Below are 21,211 nucleotides of genomic sequence, written 5' to 3'. Positions count from 1 at the left end.
AGACCATATACCACAGAGTAAATCCAAAGGAGGGAGAGTGAGGGATTTTTGTTAGCTTACCTTGCTGATGGGAAAACCGAAGACTTCCTCAAAGTAGGCAGGCTGGCTGATAAGCAACAAGTAGAAGGTCCAACTGCGGCAGAAATTGGCCACGATGATAGCATACACTGGCATGGAGGTGAAGAACTTCAGCCATGGTGTCCTGAACTTCTGTGTGGAGGTCAGACACAGGTACCATCGTCATAACCTTTTGGGAATCCTGCACAAGAACTACCAACTCCCTTTGCACTGCTGACTTTTGAACTTTCTCCCCGTTTAGAAAATTACACCTTTATTTCTTTCTACTGTAGTGCATGACCATACCTTTCCATACACTATATTCCATCTGCCATTCTGTGTCCATTCTCCCAATCTGCACATTCCCTGCTTCCTCAGCACTACCTGCCTCTCCACAAAGCCATCAATTCCGACATCCCAATCATTGACATATAACATGAAAAGAACCGTTTACAACACTGACCCCGTGGGACTCTACTAGAAAAAGGCAGCCAACCAGAAAAGGCCCCCTTTATTCCCACCCTTTCCCTCTTGCCAATCAGCCAGTCTTCTATCCATGGCAGTGGATAGAAGTCCTGGAACATCTGGACTGCAGAGGGGCAGACATCATGATGCTCTTCATGCTCAGCGTTCAATACTATTATCCCCTCAAAATTTATTAATAAGCTTCAAGATTTCAGCCTCAATGCCCCCTTGTGCAATTGGATCCTGGATTTCCTCATTTGCACACCCCAGTAAGTTTGGATTGGAAACATAATCTCCTCTACAATCTCCATCAGCACAGGTGCACGGGGGGATGAGAGGTGGAGAGGTCAGCAACTTTAATTTCCTTGGTGTTATCTTTTCAGAGGATCTGTTCTGGGTCCAGCACACACGTGTCATTACAAAGAAAGCATGATAGCACCTCTACCTTCCGAGTAGTTTGCAAAGATTCAGCATGTCATCTAAAATTTTGACAAGCCTCCGTAGATGTGTGGTGGAGAGTATAGCGGCTGGTTGTATCACGGCCTGGTATGGAAACACCAATGCCATTGTACAGAAAAGCCTACAAAAAGTAGTACATATGGCCCAGTCCATCACTGGTAAAGCCTTCCCCACCATTCAGCATGTCGATATGGAGCAATGCCACAGGAAATCAATATCCATCATCAAGGACCCCCACCATCCAGGCCATGCTCTCTTCTCACTGCTGTCATCAGGGACCCCCACCACCCAGGCCATGCTCTCTTCTCACTGCTGCCATCAGGGACCCCACCATCCAGGCCATGCTCTCTTCTCACTGCTGCCATCAGGGACCCCACCACCCAGGACATGCTCTCTTCTCACTGCAGCCATCAGGAAAAAGGCACTGAAGACTCAAGACCTGCAGCCCCAAGTTCAGGAACAGTTATTACCCCTCAACCATCAGCCTCTTGAACCAGAGGGGGTAACTGGACTCACCCCATCACTGAACTATTCTCACTGGAGTGAACTCACTTTCAAGGACTCTTCATTACATGTTTTTGACATTTATTGCTTATTTATTATTTTTTTATTATTGTTATTTATTTTTGTTGTTTATTTTTCACATTGGTTGCCGTTTGTCCTGTTGGGTGTGGTCTTTCACTGATTCTATTGTGTTTCTTGAATGCCCACAAGAAAAGAAATTTCAGGGTTGTATATGGTGACATATATGTACATATTTTGATAATAAATTTACTTTGAACTTTGAAATGGGAGCAAACTCAGAAACAGGAGGTTGAACGGGATTTGGGAGTCCTTGTGCGGGATTCCCTAAAGGTTAACTTGCAGGCTGAGTCAGTGGTGAGGAGGGCAAATGCAATGTTAGCATTCATTTCAAGAGGACTAGAAAATGAAAGCAAGGATATAACGTTAGGGCTTTATAAGGCACTGGCGAGGCCTCACTTGGAGTATTGCCAACAGTTTTGGATCCCTTATCTAAGAAAAGATGTTCTGGCACTGGAGAGGGTCCAGAGGAGGTTCACGAGAATGATCCCAGTAATGAAAGTTTTAACGTACGAGGTGCGTTTGATGGCTCTGAGTTTGTACTTGCTGGAGTTTAGAAGAATGAGCAGTGACACTGAAATCTACTGAATATATAAAGGTCTAGATAGAGTGGATGTGGAGCAGATACTTCCTATAGCAGGGGAATCTAGGGCCAGAGGGCACAGACTTAGAATACAAGGTTGTCCCTTTGGAATAGAGTTGAGGAGGAATTTCTTTAGCCAAAGTGTGATGAATCTATGGAATTGTTGCCCCAGATGACTGTGGAGGCCAAGTCATTGGGTGTATTTAAAGCAGAAGTTGATAGGTTCTTGATTAGTCAGGATATCAAAGGTTACAGGGAGAAGACATGAAAAACGGTGTTGAGAAGGATAATAAATTGGCCATTATGGAATAGAAGAGCAGACTCGATGGGCCAAATGGCCTAACTTTACTCCTATGTCTTTTCCCTCTCGTGTAACCAGTGGCACTGCAAGTAGAATCTCTGTATCAAAGCTCCAGAGGCCAAGGTTCGATGCTGACCTCTGATGCTGTCTAAGTGGAGTCTGCATGCTCTCCCTATTACCACTTGAATTCCTCTTGGCTGCTCCACTTTCCACTCAGGTCCCAAAATGGGAGCCTTGGGAGGTCAGTTTGCTTACAATTGCAGAATGCGAATGATCGGACTGTGCTGGTTACTAGCATGGATTTGATGGGCCAAATAACCTCTTTCTCTGTGATTGGAAAATATGAGAGTCAGCTCATGACCCCTCAACTATTCACCATAGGTCTGGCCTCCATATTCTCACCTCTCTGGGAAAAGAGGGTTCTCTGAATTCTTCAGCAACACAAATTTAACAGGTCAGACAGTATCTGGGAAATGGATAGTCAATGTGTCGGGTCCAGAACCTTCAACAGAGCTGGGAAAAAGGAGGGAAGATATCCAGTGTAAAAAATGTGGGGGGAAAGCCGTGGAGAAGGAGCTAGAGAAGATAGGTGAATCCAGTAGAAGGGGGAACGATGGACCAGTAAGGGAGCAGGAGAATGGGAATGAAGTGAGAAGCCTGCGGGGGGTGGGGGTTGATAGGTGGATGTGACAAAGTCTTCTTCTTCTTCTTGTCCATCCCATAGGATGATGATGGTTCCTTTCAGTCGGTTAGTGGGGTTTGATATACCCCACTCCTCAGAAAGGAACAGCGTGTGCGTGAATGGATTTTAGGTGAGTCGGGGGTTGCACAGGTCCAGACCCACCCTCTAGACGTCCCCTCCCGGATCCAGCAGCATGGTGGGGTCCAAGACAATGTGACAAAGTATGTGTTACTCACTCTATACCCCTCCCATGTACCTATCAAAACTTCACTGAAATGTTGCATTTGACCCCACTCCCACTGGTAGCCCATTGCACACTCTCTGAGTGAAGATGTTCACCCTCAATTTCTCCTTAAATATTTCACCTTTCACCCTCAACCCATGACCTCAAGTTCTAGTCACACCAAACGTCAGTGGAAAAAGCCTGCTTGCATTTACCCTATCTATACCCCTCATAATTTTGTAAACCTCTAACAAATCTCCCCTCGTTCCCCTACACTCCTGGGAATAAAGTCCTAATTTATGCAGTTTTTCCTTATAACTCAGGTCCTCAAGTCCCAGCAACATCCTTGTAAAATTTCTCTGTACTCTTTCAATCTTATTGGCATCTTTCCTGCAGCTAGGTGCTTGCTGCAGTCTGACCTGGCTGGTATTGATGAGAGACGCCCTCTCCCCAATACTGGACTCAATATATGTCCTCTCTTCGCTGGTTATAGTCGGATGCTTTGCCGGACTCTGGTAGGCGAGGAGCAGCCAAAATACGTACCAGATCATCCCAAACATACCTGGGAAATGGGAAAAGAAGATAAAACTGGTTTATTAACGTCACATGTTAGTGTGAAGAATTTTGTCCTGCCTACCATCCACACAGATCATTTCATAACAGTGCACTGAGTTAGTACAAGGGTAACAGCTCCAATGAAGTGATACAAGTGAATGACATTGTAATTATCTGGAGAACACAAATAGTTTCGATATCCTACAATTTTACTTATAAGCAAGAAGTTACCAACTGTCACTTCAAAACTTGCTCACACAGCAACTAAAGTTTCCTCCTCTCGAGTGGCTGAATCTGATGGGAGGGGGAGAAGAGAGAATGTCCAGAGTGGGTGACATCTTTGATTATGTTGGCTGCTTTACAGGAAGAGAGAAGTGGAGACAGATCCCTTGGAGGGGAGGCTGGTTGCCGAGATGTGCTGAGCTGTGTCCACAACTCTCTGCAGTTTCTCATGGTCACGTGCAGAGCAGTTGCTATTCCAAGCCGTGATGTATCCAGACAGAATGCTTTCTATAGAGTATGAACAAGAACTGGTGAGGGTCGAAGGCAACGTGCCAAATTCCCTCAGCTTTCTGAGGAAGTAGAGTCACTGCTGAGCTTTCTTGGCCATGACATTAGTATGGTTCTTCAGAAGTTGGTGGTTTTACAAACTATATAAACAACTGCATTTTTTCTGGTGAAGGTATTATTGAGGAGGGAGTTTCGGGCTTTAGACCCAGTGAGGGACTGACTTCTTATTTCCATCAGAACAGTGGCTGATGAGAACGACAGCCCTTGGGGTTATATAAGAGTCTGAAATTGCTGGTGTGGGATGTTCCTGCTTAACCTTCCGCAGGGATCTCTGTTATCTCATAGGGAATGTTTCAACGGTGACAACCAGTCAATCTTACCGCATAGCTTTGACAATTGGCAAGGCCCTGTCCCAGCTTCATGGCTGTCAGAGTGGGAAAATGGCTTTGGCATGTACAAAATTCATTGTGGTTACCCATTCCAACAACACCCCACAAACCTATGACCTCCCCAAGGGTTTCTGATTCTGGGGGACACCACTGAAAGCATTTCCCTTCTAGGTCAGATAGGCAGACAGTGTTGGCCATGACGGATCTGAAATATGGAAGAAAATGTTGAAATTGTATGGGTCCAGTACGTTGGGATGGAGATGCCCATTCTGTGAGATTGTCGTTGCCATTCCCCCCCACCCACCTCACCCATCCACCTTGTGGACTCTGAACTGAACTGGGATCATCTAATCAGAGTGATTGAATCTGGACACAAGGAGCTTCAGGTAATGACCTGCTAAACCTGAGACCATTCTCAGACAAGTAGCCATTTATTACACTAAGTGCCAAACCTACTGAAGAAGCGATCTGTAATTTCATTAGACTCAATGTCTGGGTCACCTAGTTTGGCTTGTTAGAACCAGTAGAGTTGAAAGAAACAAAGACATGAGGGTGGGGGAGTGGAAACCATAGAACTATGTGGGTTGTAGCTCTGAACCAGAGCCAATAAAAAGGTGTTACGGGCCAACCAGGTGATGTGCATCCAGTGACACTGGAATACCACATCTGAACTGATGAACTAATGTAAAAGTGGACACTTCATTTGTGCTATCAGCGATAACTCCAGAGAATCACATCACGAGGAAGAAGCCCCATGCCGGGCTGGGAGAAGAAAGGATCGATCATCTGGTCAATGGAGTTCCCCTGTTTCGGTGTTATAAATTGGAGAAGTGGTCTGAGTGAGCATTGGTACAGAGGGAACAGTAGAATTCATGTTCTAAGTCCAGGGTCAACATAGTTCTGTTGTTGTGCAGAGACAATAAAGTGTGATCTTCGATTAATTACAAATTGCGTAGACAATTTCCTAAACTAGTTCCATTGACAAATGGTCTACAACAGCAGATAGATAGGCAGATAGAGGGATAGGAAAATAGGAAGATAGACTGGTATACTGTACATATATACACACACACACACACACACACACACACACACACACACACATATAAACATACATAGATTGGTAAGGTAGGTAGATCGATAGTTGGAGAAATTAATTTCAAGGATAGTAATATGAATTTTCCCACTCTGCCAGCACTGTGCAGAGGTAACTGCCCTCAACAACAAGGACTTAGACCCAAAGTCATAGAACACTACAGCACAGAAACAGGCCCTTCGGCCCATCTAGTGTGTGCCAAGCTATTATTCTGGCTAGTTGCATTGACCTGCATAGAGCACTACAGAACAAAAATGGCCCTTTGGCCCATCTAGTCCATGCCTTCTGTCCTTCTGTCCAGTCCTATTGACCCACACTTGACCAAAACCCTCCATACCCCTCCCATCCATGTACCTATCCAAACTTCTTTTATCATTGAAATTGAACCCAAACACTCCAGTCAATTTGCAAACACTTCAGAACAAGCAGCCACTGGATTCTCCTGGGACTCACCGTAAACATAGAAAACAGAAGACCAGCCTTTGTATTGGACTAGCAACCCAGCCAGAGGCATTGCCACGACAGCCCCCGCATAGGAACCTGAAGAGAACACACAGGAGAGGATGAGAGCAAGGCCCAGCTCTGTGGAGAAATAGCTGTAGTGCGTAATCAATAACTCAAACAGGATCTGTGGGAAATCACCATATCTCATGATCAGTTACCTCAGCAGGATCAGTGATACAGGATCAATGTGAAGCCACCATACCTCATAACGGATTACCTAAACAGGATCTGTGGCAAAGCCACCGTAACACATAGGTCAATTGATTCCTGAAGTGGATGGACTGCGGGAAAGAGGAACTGTTGTCACCCCATCCATAAATTGGCTTTCTTTCCTAGCCTGGATAGAAAGATACACAGATAGATTGATAGAAAGATAAAGAGAGACAGATACAGACAAATAGGAAGGTAGAGAGAGGGAGAGATAAACAGGGAGATAGAAAGATAGATACATACATACTTCTTCCACTGCTTTCTGACCACTGTTCTGATAGAATAGAGTCACTGAGTCATCTAGCAATAAGGCACAGGCAATCCTATCCACGCCAACCATCTATTACCCCCATCACCGTACACCACTTCACACCATGTTTTATAATGCTGTTTACATTGTAAACGCATGCTGATATTTATATATTTATGCACATTTTAATCAATATCCATAATTCTGACTTTATTTAATAGAATTCTTTATTCTTTATAATTGTTGAATGTTTCATATCGCACCCTGACCAACACACCACAGCAAGTTCCTGATACCTGTAAATGTATATGGTGAATAAAGCTGATCTTTGATCCAGTATCCATTTGCACAAATCACATTTACTGGCACTACTCACAGTCATCAAGTCATAGAACACTACAGAACAGAAGTAGGCCCTTTGGTCCATCTAGTGCATGCCTTCTGTCCTTCTGTCCAGTCCCATTGACCCACACTTAGATCATAACCCTCCATACCCCTCCCATCCATGTACCTATCCAAACATCTCTTAAATGTTGAAATCAAACCCGCATCCAACACCTCTGCTGAAAGCTTGCTCTACACTCTCACCACCTTCTGAGTGAAGAAGATACTCCTCATGAAAAGGTTAATGTATGAGGAGTAGTTAATGATTCTAGGCTTGTACTCCATATAAACCATAGAACAATGACAGCACAGAAACAGGCCATCTCGGCCCTTCTAGTCCGTGCCGAACGCTCACTCTCACCTAGTCCCACTGACCCGCACTCAGCCCATAACCCTCCATTCCTTTCCTGTCCAATACCTATCCAATTTTACTTTAAATGACAATACCGAACCTGCCTCTACCACTTCTACTGGAAGCTCATTCCACACAGCTATCACTCTCTGAGTAAAGAAGTTCCCCCAAGTGTTACCCCTAAACTCGCTGGAGTTTAGAATGATGAGGGGAGATCTCTGTGAAACCTATTGAATATTGAAAGATGAGAAAATCTGCAGATGTTGGAAGTCCAAGCAAAACACACAAAATGCTAGAGGAACTCAGCAGGCCAGGCAGGGAAAAAGAGCACAGATGACATTTCGGGCCAAGGCCCATCATCAGGACATTACAAAGAAATACTGAAAGGTCTAGATAGAGTGGATGTGGAAAGGATGTTTCCTGTAGTGGGGGAGTCTAGGATGTCCTCCTCATCCCAGTTCTAAATGGACATCTCTATTCTGAAGCTGCGTTCTCAGTACCAGGACTCTCCCACTATATCGTAGGAAACATTCTCTCCACACCCACTCTATCCAGGCCTTTCAATATTCAATAGGTTTCAAGGAGGTCCCCCCTTATTCTTCTGAACTCCAGTGGGTACAAACCCAGAGTCATCAAATTCTCCTCATACACTAACACTTTTATTCCTGGAATATCTCCACTAAATCTTCTTTTATCTCTGTCTGTGCTAAGGAAACCAGCCCTGGATACACAGATCCCTACAGAAGTTATACCCTACATCCCTGCCAGTGAAAACACGTCCTTTCTCCTCACTAATGACATCACCAATAATTGTGCTCCTAGCATACAAAAAAAATCACAAGGAATATTTGTCAAGAATCGTAGAGGAGGCTTGCCCCAAAAGCAGAGCAGTGGAGATGATTTAGCAGTGAATGATATTTTACTAATAAACTGCAAAAGAACAAGCCATGAGGGGTCACAAAAAAAGAAAGAACAGAATCTTAACCCAACAAGCAACAAGATAACCAAAGTCCAGGAGTAACTAGTTGAGGCTGGCTGGTTCAATGAGTGAACAACGGTCTGCGGCTGAGAGCTGGGTTTAAATAGGCTGCAGGTGATGAGTTGGAAATGAGTGACAGGTGACCCTTGTTAGCTGGGTGGAGACTGGGCAGACTGCCCCTTCTGTGCAGTCTCACAATATTGATGTATAGTGGTACTTGAAGAATACAAGGCTGTAAATGTTGTTTAAAAACAAAGAGGTGGGATAAAATGAGTAAGTACAGGTCATGAAAGAGAGAATTACAGAGCTCCACGGAGAGAGTTGGGGAGTTGCACGTGGAGCATACAATAGAATACTACAGCACAATACAGGTGCTTCTGCCCACACCATTGTGCTGACCTATTAACTTAGTCCATGAACGAACTAACCCTTCCCTCCACATAGTCATGGGACCACCATGGTAGCGTAGAGGTTAGCACAACACCATTACATGTCGAGGTGTTCCAGAGTTCGGAGTTTAATTCCAGTACTGTCTGTAAGGAGTTCGTACATTCTCCCCATGGCCACATGCGTTTCCTCCGGGTGCTCCGGTTTCCTCCCACAGTCCGAAAGTGTACAGGCTAGTAGTTTAATGAGTCATCACAAACTGTCCTGGGATTAGGCCAGCGTGAAGTGTTGGGTTTCTGAGTGGTCTGCCTGTTGGGCTGGAAGGGCCTGTTCCATTCTGTATCTCTAAATGAAATACATAAATAATAGTAAACAGCCCTCCATTTTTTCATCCATGTAGCCATCTAAGAGTCTCTTAAATGTCCCTAATGTATCTACCTCTACCACTACCCCTGGCAGGGCATTACATTCACACACCACTCTGAGAAAGAACTTTCATGGGCAGCCCCCCCCATACTTCCCTCCATTCACCTTAAAATTGTGCCCCCTTGTATTATGCCTCTTATCAATCCCCCTTGTATTAGCCATTGGACACTGATAATTATGCCCCCATTTCTGCCCTAGGTAAAAGGCACTGCTGTCCACTCAATCTATGCATCAATTTGTACATGTCTATCAGGTCAATCCCCCCCCACCCCCATCTCCTTCGCTCCATAGAGAAAAACCCTTTTCTAATGGCTCCTAAGAGAAGGTCAAAGGTCAAGGCCTTCCAGTCCTGTACCATCATTCATTGACGTCTTGGCTGAACCTTCACCTTCAAACCAATTCCCTCCATTAGCACATATCCCTCCATGTCAGCCAGATCGTAACAGAGTCATCACTGACATACGATGTGAAATTTGTTGTTTTGTGGCAGCAATACAGTGCAATACATAAAATATACTATAAATTACAAGAAGAAATATACATAAAAATTAAGTAAGTGATGCAAAAAGAAAACAAGAATAATGCAGTCGTGTTCATGGGTTCCCTGTCTGTTCAGAAACCTGATGGCGGAGGGGAAGAAGCTGTTCCTAAAACATTGAGTGTCTTGTGGAATCCTGTACCTTCTCCTTCATGGTGGCAATGAGAGGGGTCATGTGGGGGTCCTTAATGATGGATGCCGCCTTCCTGAGCTATCACCTTTTGAAGATGCCCGCGATGCTAGGGAGGGTGGTGCCCATGCTGGAGCTGGCTGAGTTTACAACTTTCTGCAGCTTTTTCTGATCCTGTGCAGTGGCCCCTCCGTACCAGACAGTGATGCAACCAGTGAGAATTCTCTCCATGGTACATCTGTAGAAATCTGCGAGAGTCTTTGGCGACATAGCACGTCTCCTCAAACTCCCAATGACATATAGCTGCTGTCATGTCTTCTTCGTATTTGCACCAATATGTTGGGCCCAGGAGAGATCTTCAGAGATGTTGACACCCAGGAACTTGAAACAGGCGCAGGAGGGATTTGTTTCAACTCAGGTGTACAACAGATAGGACAAAGTTCTCTCAGCATTGTGAAAGAAAACATTAAACCTTTAAATTTCATCTCTCTGTAACATCATAGGAGTCTCATTGTTGACTGCTGATTAAATTGGAACTCACCCTTTGTTAGATGTGCAATGGTTGTATTAAAAGCTTCCATTTTGGAGCAATATTAATAAGTCTCCATAGCAACAGGCAGCCCTACCATCAGATACCGTTTACCAGGCAAACATTTACCTCATGTCTGCCAGTCGAAAAAAGGGTGGAAATGAAGAGTGCCGCTATGTTCTGTTGTCAGAAATTGCTGCAGAGAATTGGCTGTGGTGATAGCATCAAAGTTCAAAGTAAATTTGTTATCTAAGAACATATGCATAGTTCACCCTATACAACCACGAGATTCATTTTTGTGGGCATTCATAGTAAGTGCAAAGAAATAACAAAACACAAGCGAAATAATAAATAAATAAATATTGAGAACATGAGATGAAGAGCCCTTGAAAGTGAGTCCATGGGTTGTGGGAACAGTTCAGTGTTGGGGTGAGTGAAGTTAACCTATTTTACTGCAGGAGCCTGATGATTGAGTTGTAATAACTGCTCCTGAACCTGGTGTGAGTTCTGAGGCTCCTGTACCTCCTTCCTGATGGCAGCAGTGAGAAGAGAGCATGGCCTGGATGGTGGGGGTTCCTGATGATGGATGCTGCTTTCTTGTGGCAGTGCTCCATGTAAATGTGCTTGATGGCGGGGAGGGCTTTCCTTGTGATGCACTGGGCTGTATCCACTACTTTGTGTAGGCATTTCCATTCAAGGGATATTTCCACACCAGGCCATGATGCAACCCGTCAATATACTCTCCACTACACATCTATAGAAGTTTATGAAAGTTTTAGATGACGTGCCAAACCTTCACAAACTTCTGATAAAGTAGAGGTGCTACAGTGTTTTCTTCAGATTGGCACTTCGTTGTAACAGCATTGTTCATTGTAACAGCATTGTTCGTTGTAACAGCATTGTTCATTGTAACACCATTGTTCGTTGTAACACCATTGTTCATTGTAACAGCATTGTTCGTTGTAACAGCATTGTTCGTTGTAACAGCATTGTTCATTGTAACAGCATTGTTCGTTGTAACACCATTGTTCGTTGTAACAGCATTGTTCGTTGTAACAGCATTGTTCATTGTAACAGCATTGTTCATTGTAACACCATTGTTATCTGGCCGGTTATTTCCTGGTGGTTTGTAGCCCCAGCAATTGTTTCCCAGAGATTTTGTGCCATGGAGTGCAGACTGTCTGAGTCCCTGTGCTCCAGTTTGGCTTAAAAAGCACCAACCATGTCAGTGTGGGTCTTTCTCCATCATCTTCCCGATGGAGGAGACACAGTAGGTGGAAATGCCTCTAGCACATGTGCCTTCACCACCACTGATCAGAGCATGTCCAGGCACCCACCCTCATATATGGAAATAAAATATAACACACACTTTGCATGTGTACATCTGCTCGTCTAATCAGCCAATCATGTGGCAGCAACTCAATACATAAAAGCTGCAGATGTGGTCAAGAGGTTCAGTTATTGTTTAGACCAAACATCAGGTTGGGAAAGAAATGAGGTTGACAGTGGAATGGTTGTTGGTGCCAGACAGGGTGGTTTGAGTATCTCAGAAAACTGCTAATCTCCTGGGATTTTCACACACAATAGTCTCTAAAGTTTACAGAGAATGGTGTGATAAACAAAAAGCATCCAGTGAGCGGCAGTTCTGTGGGTGGAAACACCTTATTAATGAGGAAGGTCAGAGAAGGATAATCAGACAGGCTCAAGCAACAGTAACTCAAGTAACCATGTGTTACAACAGCGGTGTGAAGAAGATCATCTCTGAAGCCACAACACATCAAAACTTGACGTGGATGGGGTCTAGCAGCAGATGAGCAGGAACGTACACTCAGTGACCACTTTACCAGGTAGAGGAGGTTCATAGTAAGGTGGACACTAAGTGTAGCTGGGGAAGGAATGTGGTGAATTAGAAATTCATCAGAACTGGAGAATAAGGAATAAATTGAGCAAGGAAAAGGCTGGATTATTGGATAAAGAAAGACCTTTTCTCGGTGACCTTTCTCAACACCACACCTCCACTCCTCCTGCATTAACCAGTACCTGAGCAGCTTGACTTTGGAACCAAGACTCCCACCTGCAGTAAACTCTCAGAGTCTCTTGGTTCACTTTCCCCTCGATCAACACTGGGAACCAACACCACAGTGTCCAAAACCTGAAAGAGTTTTCCAGAGCAACGCACGCAAAATGCTGGAGGAACTCAGCAGGTCAGGCAGCATCCATGCAGGATGAGACCCTTTATCAGGACTGGAAAGGAAGGGGGAAGATACTGGAAGCAGTACAAGCTAGAAAATTCCTTCTAGCTTGTCTTCCTTCCCCTCCTCTCACCTTCTTATTCCAGCATCCTCCCCCTTCCTTTCTGGTCCTGCTGAAGAGTCTCAGCCCAAAATTCTTTATTATTTATTCTCCTTCATAGATCAGATTACATCTGTTCCTGCCTTCTACCTTTTCCACCTATCACTTACCTGGTCTGCCCTATCATGTTCCTCCCCCTCCTCCCACCACCTTATTCTAGCTTCTTCCCCTTTCCTTTCCATTCCTGATGAAGGGTCTCACTTTGAAATGTGGACTGTTTACTCCCCTCTATGGATGCTGCCTGACCTGCTGAGTTCCTCCAGCGTTTTGTGTGTGTTGCTCTGGATTTCCAGCATCTGCAGAATCTCTTGTGTTTTTGGACTCTGATGTCCAGCTGCTAAGCCCATCACTGCCCGGGGAGGAACGAACGAAGGAGACACTGACCACAGAAAGAGATGGTGGCCAGCCGGCTTCTCTCCAAAGGCGGGGCCCACATGCTCCACAGTCCATGGCATGCTGGGTAGGTGACTCCCTGTAAAAACAGCAACAAACATTAAGATCCAATGCAATCAAAACAAACAACACCGGGGCAGTTGCACGCCACCCCTGACTCGAATGTACCCTTGGCAAAGAAGTTACAAACGTCAGCAGACTCGAGAGAAAAAAGCTGCAGAGGGTTCTAAACTCAGCCAGCTCCATCATGGGGGCTAGGCTCCCCAGCATCATATTTCCCAAAGGCAATGCATCAAGAAGGCAGCATCCGTCATCAAGCAACCCCCCCCCCCCCCACCCAGGAAGTGCCCTCTTCTCATTCCTACCGTCACAGGAGAGGTACAGGAACCTGAAAGCACACCCTCAATGATTCAGCAACAGCTTCTTCCTTTTTGCTATCCAGTTTCTGAATGGGCAATGAATCCATAGCACTAACTCACTACTGTACTGTCTTCCTGTCTTTTTGCACTCCTTATTCAATTTAATATTAGTTGTATAATTCTTATGGTAACTTATAGATTTAGCATTTTGTATTGTAATGTAAGGTTGTCATTGCTGGGGCGAAGCGATGTGGAGACAAACTCCCGCTACCTATTAAATGCTCCCAATGGCGTGCAAGTCCAGCTCCTGGTCTTCACATGTGGCTTAGCTACGAAACCCGGTGGAACCATTTCTACTGACGGGAGAAGGGACAAAGATAGGTTACTGATGCATTAAAACCTGTTGCTTCAAACAGATGGGGCTCATCAGCCATGGTGGGCAGCTCATCTAGGAGATGGGAAAGGAAAGCTCTGCTCTCAAACCCCCACTGCCTTGTGCTAGATGGAGTAAACTCCAAGGAGAATTCTGGAGCTGGAGTCCCTGAGGCAGATCTACATTCAGTTCAACACTGGCTGGCAACTCCTGCGACACTGCGGGTGCCAGTCTGTATCGGTCAGATTTGTCGGTGTGCAGAGAGGGAGCCAGCTGCACGGGCAGTTGCCTGCTCTCCATTCCGCACTGCCCTGGCTCGTGTCTCCTGTAGACAGCCAGGATGCAACGTCCATGGTCGATCCTGACCAATGGAGCCTCACATAGCGATGCTCTACTGGCACAAAACAACAAATACTGATATTGTACCCAGTTCTGATTCTGACTTTGCCAGTGACCGAATCTGGAGCAACACACAAAATCTGCTGGAGGAACGGTGGGTCGAGCAGAATCTGTGTGGGGTCGAGACCTTGCGTCAGCACTGGGCGAGTTTTTATTTGAAACCCAGGATCAGGGCTCTAACCCAAAACATGAACAATTCCACCCCCACCCCCAACTCCAGACACCTCTCGAGCAGCTGAGTTCCTCCAACAAATGGTGAGTTGCTGCATTCAAAGCCGTGGTATAACATCCCGGGCTTTGAGAATAGTTCTGGCAATGATATTCTTGAAGGCAGAATATAGAGTTGTTGGTAGGATTAAAGCAGTGTGGAGCGACAGAGGGATCTTGGGGTCCATGTCCATAGATCCCTCAAAGTTGCCACACAAGTTGATAAGGTGATTAAGAAGGCATATGGTGTGTTGGCCTTCATTGGTTGTGGAATGAGTTCGAGAGCTACGAGGTAATATTGCAGCCCTATAAAACCCTGCTTAGACCACACTCGTGTATTGTGCCCAGTTCTGATTGCCTCATTATCGGGCGGATGTGGAAGCTTTAGAGAGGATGCAGAGGAGATTTACCAGGATGCTGCCTGGATTAGAGAGCACGTCTTATGAGGTTAAGTTGAGTGGGCTGGGGCTTTTCTCTTTGGAGAGAACGACGATGAGAGATGACTTGATAGAGGTGTGCAAGATAAAAGGCATAGATTGAGTGGGCAGCCTGCACAACCATCTGTGGCAATGAATTCCACAGATTCACCACCCTCTACCTAAAGAAATTCCTCCTCATCTCTGTTCTAAATGGACATCCTTGAGTTTCTCAAAGATATAATTCAAGGGTGCAGAGGACACCCTTGGGTCTTAGATTCCCACACTATAGGAAACATCCTCTCTACATCCACTCTGTCTAGGCTCTTCAATATTCATTAGGTTTGAATGAGTTTCCTACCCCCGCCCCCCACTCATTCTTCTAAACTCCAGCAAATACAGACCCAGCGGCTACTAACACTCCTAATGTGTTAACCCTTTCACTCCAGGAATCATTCTCATGAACTTCCTCTGGACTCTCTCCAATGCCAACACATCTTTCCTAAGATCAGGAACCCAAACCTCTATAAGCACACTGTCCATAGCCTCAGCTAAAGCCAGATCACTCCCTGGGGAGTTAGGCGAACTCTGCGGTCCTACAGTACCCTACTTCAGGAATGGACCCAGGTCATCCCTTATTCTCTTCCTGATGTACCTGACTTTGTAGGCACACTTCCCTGAAGAAGCCGGACGATGTTCAGTTATCCAAGATTATTACTTTATTACGTCCAATTGCCTGAATCGTTTCACCCCCGGTTTTACAGTAACTGCTGATAACCGAGCAGAGAAGATAATGAATATCACTCAAACAGACAAGAGTCCTTTAGTGCCTTTGGCAAGAATAGGATCAGTTTTATCATTGCTTAACACTGCAGACACTTTAAAGAGAATCTAAACTGCCTTTTAATTTTCAATGATTGAACTATGAGTTTGATATGGAATATGACTAATTTAATTAGTTAACCAGTGCTCCATAAACCTGCACATCAGGAGATTAACTGCACCTTCCTTCATCGAGAACAAAGCTCTCTCACTCATTTGGCAGAATTAGATTTTTCATCACTGACTTACACTCAGTGGGCACTTTATTAGGTACGCCTGTAAACCTGCTCATTCGTGTAAATATCTGATCAGCCAGCCACTCTATACAGAAAAGCATGCAGACATGGCCAAAAGCTTCAGCTTTTCAGACCAAATATCAGAAAGGGGAGGAAATGTGATCTAAGTGACTTTGACCATAGAGTGATTTTCAAAGCCAGACTGCATCTCAGACCCTGATCTCCTGGAATTTTCATGCACAACAGTCTCAAGAGTTGAGAAAGAATGGTGTAAAAAGAAGCAACAAAAATCTAGCCAGCATCAGTTCTTTAGGCAAAAACGCCCTATTAGTAACACCTTGCATGCCAACCTAATGGGACACCTTATATTCCACCTGGGTAGCCTCCAACCAGATTTATCAAACTTCCGGTAATTGCAACCCCTCCCCCCCACCCTTCACCATTTTCTGTTCCTGTTTCCCTCTCTCACATTATCTCCTTACCTGCCCATCACCTCCCTCTGGTGCTCCTCCCCCTTCCCTTTCTTTCATGGTCTTCTATCTTCTCCTATCAGATTCCCCCTTCTCCAGCCCTGTATCTCTTTCACTAATCAACTTCAAAGCTTTTTCATCCACCCATCCCCCTCTCCCAGTTTCACCTACCACCTACCACCTTGTACTTCTTCCTCCCCTCCCCACCTTCTCATCGTCTTTCCAGTCCTGGTGAAGGTCTCAGCCCGAAACGTTGACTGTTGACCCTTTTCCGTTGATGCTGCCTGGCCTGCAGAGTTCCTCCAGCATTTTGTGTGTTATTAGTATATGTCCTCCTTCCCACCTGACCTGCCTTAATCAGAATCAGTATCAGGTTTAATAATACTGGTGTATGTTCTTTTGCCCCCAGTAATAAAAAATTAGAAATTGCACTGGGTGATGGGGTGGAGATACGTCTCTACCAAAGGAGGTGTAAGGCGTTCCTTTCCTCCACTAGCCTCCAGGTCACCCTTGGACAAGGTGTAGCACCTGATTATCCCCCGATCAGGGTCACGTGAAGCCAGGGGAGCAGATGGTGGATGGCTGTATGAGCAGCAGCTACAGATCACAAGTCCTGGTTATACGACCACTGACCTCAGGCAGACAATCTCTGAAGAGTATTGATAATGGCTGGGGTCACCCATCTTGTAAAGACACTGCCCAGAAGAAGGCAATGGCAAACCACTTCTGGAGAAAAATTTACCAAGAACAATCATGGTGATGGAAAGACCGTGATCACCCACACCATATGAACAAAACAAAACAAATGAATGAAAAAACGATATATATAAAGTCAATTGAATAAGTTATGCAAAAAGAGAGCAAAAAATAGTGTAGTCTTAAAAGAATGGTGCTTACTGAAGTACCCATGCCTGTGACTGGGAATTTCAACTGCGGATTCCCAAAAACGGGAATATTTGATTATTCCCATGGGAGCAGCACACAAAGGGTCACCATTCATCAGCACTATTTTACCCCAGACTCTATGTACAATGGGTCTTCTGTCTTGCACTGTGAACTGTCACCCCTCCACTCTGCCCCTCTTGCATCCCTGACCCAAAACGTTAACCGGTTTCTCCTCCACAGATGCCAGCAGCTCTCTGTTCATTGTTTAATGGTGGGTCGGCCTTAGTGAGCCACACGGACAGTGCATCGGATTTCCACAAGGGTTTACCCCACCAACAAAGCGGACCTCACACCCTACCTCAACCAGTCCTTGAAGGATCCTGACAAAGAGAACACAGCCAAAGTGGGTCCGGGCTGCTGATGGGATGAGCATGTTGAGTGTTGAGGTCAAAAATATTGCAGTTCCAAACACCCTAGGAGAAAAGCATAGAATGTGTTAGGAGAGTGGGAATCGGGGACAGAAGGTCTTTTCAGTTATTTCGGTGGTGGAAACTATATATATATCTCATCATATACAACCCTGAGGTTCACTTACTTGCTGGCATTTACAGTAAATATGAGAAACACAATAGAATCAATGAAAGGCGGCACCAATAGGTCGACATCTTTCCATTTTCCTCTCATTCATGGGCCTATCTAAAGTCTCTAATGTATTTGTCTCTACCACCAGCCCTGGTAGCACATTCCAGACACCCATCACTCTCTGGGTAAAAAATCTTGCCCCTCGTATCTCCTTTGACATTACCCCCTCTCACCATAAATACATGCCCTCTGGTATTAGATATTTCAACCCTGGGAGACAGATACTCCTGTCTACACCTCTCATAATATTATAAACCTCTATCAGATCTCCCCTCAGCCTCCATCGTTTCAGAAAAAGCAACCCGAGTTTGTCCAACCTCTCATAATAGCACATACCCTCCAAACCAGGTGGCATCCTGGCAAACCAAATTGTACACGATACTCCAGGTGTGGCCGAGCTGGAGTTTTACAAAGCTGTAGCCTTTCATAAAACATTGTTCACTAATTCACTCCTGTTGTGATCTACACCACAATCTTCCCATAGTGACCAACTGTGTGATGTTCCCATATTGACCTCCAATGTAACATTCCCATGGTGACTTACAGTGTGACATTCAGGTGGTTACCTACACCGTGACATTTCCATGGTGACCTACAATATGACATTAAATTATTAATCATACGAGGGACAATAAATCAGCCATGATAAAATGGCAGAGCAGGCTCGATGGGCCAAATGGCCTAATTCTGCTCTGTTGTCTTACTCACACGTTTACTTACACTGTGACATCTCACTGTGGTTTTAGTGTGACATTCACATGGTTACCTACATTGTGGCATTCCCAACAGTGACATTTATGCATTGTCTACACCACAATATTCACTTGGAAGAAGGAAACGTAGATATCTAGAGGTGTATAAGACATCAGAGTGGACCACTAGATTCCAGGGCAGAGTTGGCTAATACAAGAGGGCATATTTTTAAGGTGATTTGGAGGGAGCATAAGAAGAAGGTCAGGGGTAGGATTTTTACACAGAGAGTGGTGGGTGCAGGAAAGGCACTGCCAAGGGTGGTAGGCGTAGGGGCATTAGGGGCATTCAAGAATCCTCTTAGATAGGAACATGGATGATCGAAAAATGGAGGGCAATGTGGGAGGGAATGATTAGATTGACCTTAGAGTAGGTTAAACGGTCGGCACAACATTGTGGACTGAATAGCCTGTACTTGCTGTAATGTTCAATGTTTTGTGTTCTTGAAACCTTGCGATCTTTCATCTTCAACATTTAACAATTGGATCCCCCCTCCATCTTCAAACATCTAGTGAATGTGAAGTCCAATTGAGTTAATTTGTCCTTGTACAACAATCCTTTGTGTACCAACACGCTGAGATCTATACCGGTCTCATAGGCACCACATCACAGGGGCTGGGGAAGGAGGAGAGACACACATGGACAATGTTTGCAAGGACATCTCAAGGGGGAGGTTCTGCCTTGAAAAAGTGATGGCCACTGTGAATAACCCAGTCCTCTTTCTCCATTCCTCCAGTTGACCAAAGTGGACTCACTTTCAAGGACTCTTCATCTCATAGTTCTTGCCAATTATCCTTTCTTTCTTTATTATTATTATTTATTTTTTCTTTTGCATTTGCCCAGTTTGTAAGATGTCAGATCCCAGCCAGAGACAAACTACACAGCAGGAATATTTGGAGCAGGGGACAGAAGCACTTTGAGTTCCTGGCAGGCACTGAGGGTCGGGAACAGTTTACTCCACACAGCTGGGTGGATCAGCACTGGACACTAGGTCTGTGATCATATGACAGACAGACAGACAGACATACTTTATTGATCCCGAGGGAAACTGGGTTTCATTACAGTCGCACCAACCAAGAATAGTGTAGAAATATAGCAATATAAAACCATAAATAATTAAATAATAATAAGTTAATCATGCCAAGTGGAAATGAGTCCATGACCAGCCTATTGGCACAGGGTGTCTGACACTCCGAGGGAGGAGTTGTAAAGTTTGTTGGCCACAGATAGGAATGACTTCCTATGACGCTCAGTGTTACATCTCGGTGGAATGAGTCTCTGGCTGAATGTACTCCTGTGCCTAACCAGTACATTATGGAGTGGATGGGAGTCATTGTCCAAGATGGCATGCAACTTGGACAGCATCCACTTTTCAGACACCACCGTCAGAGAGTCCAGTTCCACACCCACAACATCACTGGCCTTATGAATGAGTTTGTTGATTCTGTTGGTGTCTGCTACCCTCAGCCTGCTGTCCCAGCACACAACAGCAAACATGATAGCACTGGCCACCACAGACTCGTAGAACATCCTCAGCATCATCCGGCAGATGTTAAAGGACCTCCGTCTCCTCAGGAAGTAGAGACGGCTCTGACCTCGGTCTGACATCGGTGGTGGGGAAAATGCTAGAGTTGGTTATCAAAGATGTGATAACAGCACATTTGGAAAGAGGTGAAATCATCGGACAAAGTCAGCATGGATTTGTGAAAGGAAAATCATGTCTGACGAATCTTATAGAATTTTTTGAAGATGTAACTAGCAGAGTGGATAGGGGAGAGCCAGTGGATTTGGTATATTTAGATTTTCAAAAGGCTTTTGACAAGGTCCCACACAGGAGATTAGTGTGCAAAATTAAAGCACACAGTATTGGGGGTATGGTATTGATGTGGATAGAGAATTGGTTGGCAGACAGGAAGCAAAGAGTGGGAGTAAACGGGACCTTTTCAGAATGGCAGTCAATGACTAGTGGGGTACCGCAAGGCTCAGTGCTAGGACCCCAGTTGTTTACAATATATATTAATGATATAGACGAGGGAATTAAATGCAGCATCTCCAAGTTTGCGGATGACACGAAGCTGGGCGGCGGTGTTAACTGTGAGGAGGATGCTAAGAGGATTCAGGATGACTTGGATAGGTTAGGTGAGTGGGCAAATTCATGGCAGGTGCAATTTAATGTGGATAAATGTGAGGTTATCCACTTTGGTTGCAAGAACAGGAAAACAGATTATTATCTGAACGGTGGCTGATTAGGAAAAGGGGAGATACAACGAGACCTGGGTGTCATTGTACACCAGTCATTGAAGGTGGGCATGCAGG

General features: G+C 45.0%; 1 protein-coding gene across 1 annotated transcript in view; it reads right to left on the bottom strand.

Annotated features, from left to right (window-relative positions):
* Window positions 1-21,211, bottom strand: part of slc17a8 (solute carrier family 17 member 8) — an 82,929-nt gene that overhangs the window by 21,568 nt on the left and 40,150 nt on the right. Inside the window, exons 4-8 of the mRNA XM_073059782.1 lie at window positions 17,862-17,976; window positions 13,328-13,415; window positions 6,356-6,442; window positions 3,772-3,914; window positions 61-210 (exon numbers count right to left, since the gene is read on the bottom strand). Coding sequence (XP_072915883.1) covers window positions 61-210; window positions 3,772-3,914; window positions 6,356-6,442; window positions 13,328-13,415; window positions 17,862-17,976 — 583 coding nt within the window. The remainder of the gene's footprint in view (window positions 1-60; window positions 211-3,771; window positions 3,915-6,355; window positions 6,443-13,327; window positions 13,416-17,861; window positions 17,977-21,211) is intronic.

The sequence above is a fragment of the Hemitrygon akajei genome, chromosome 10 (genome assembly GCF_048418815.1).
Source record: "Hemitrygon akajei chromosome 10, sHemAka1.3, whole genome shotgun sequence".
In the NCBI taxonomy this organism is placed as follows: domain Eukaryota; kingdom Metazoa; phylum Chordata; class Chondrichthyes; order Myliobatiformes; family Dasyatidae; genus Hemitrygon; species Hemitrygon akajei.
Note: the sequence above shows the minus strand (reverse complement) of the source record. Positions and strands in the feature narration are given on the sequence as shown.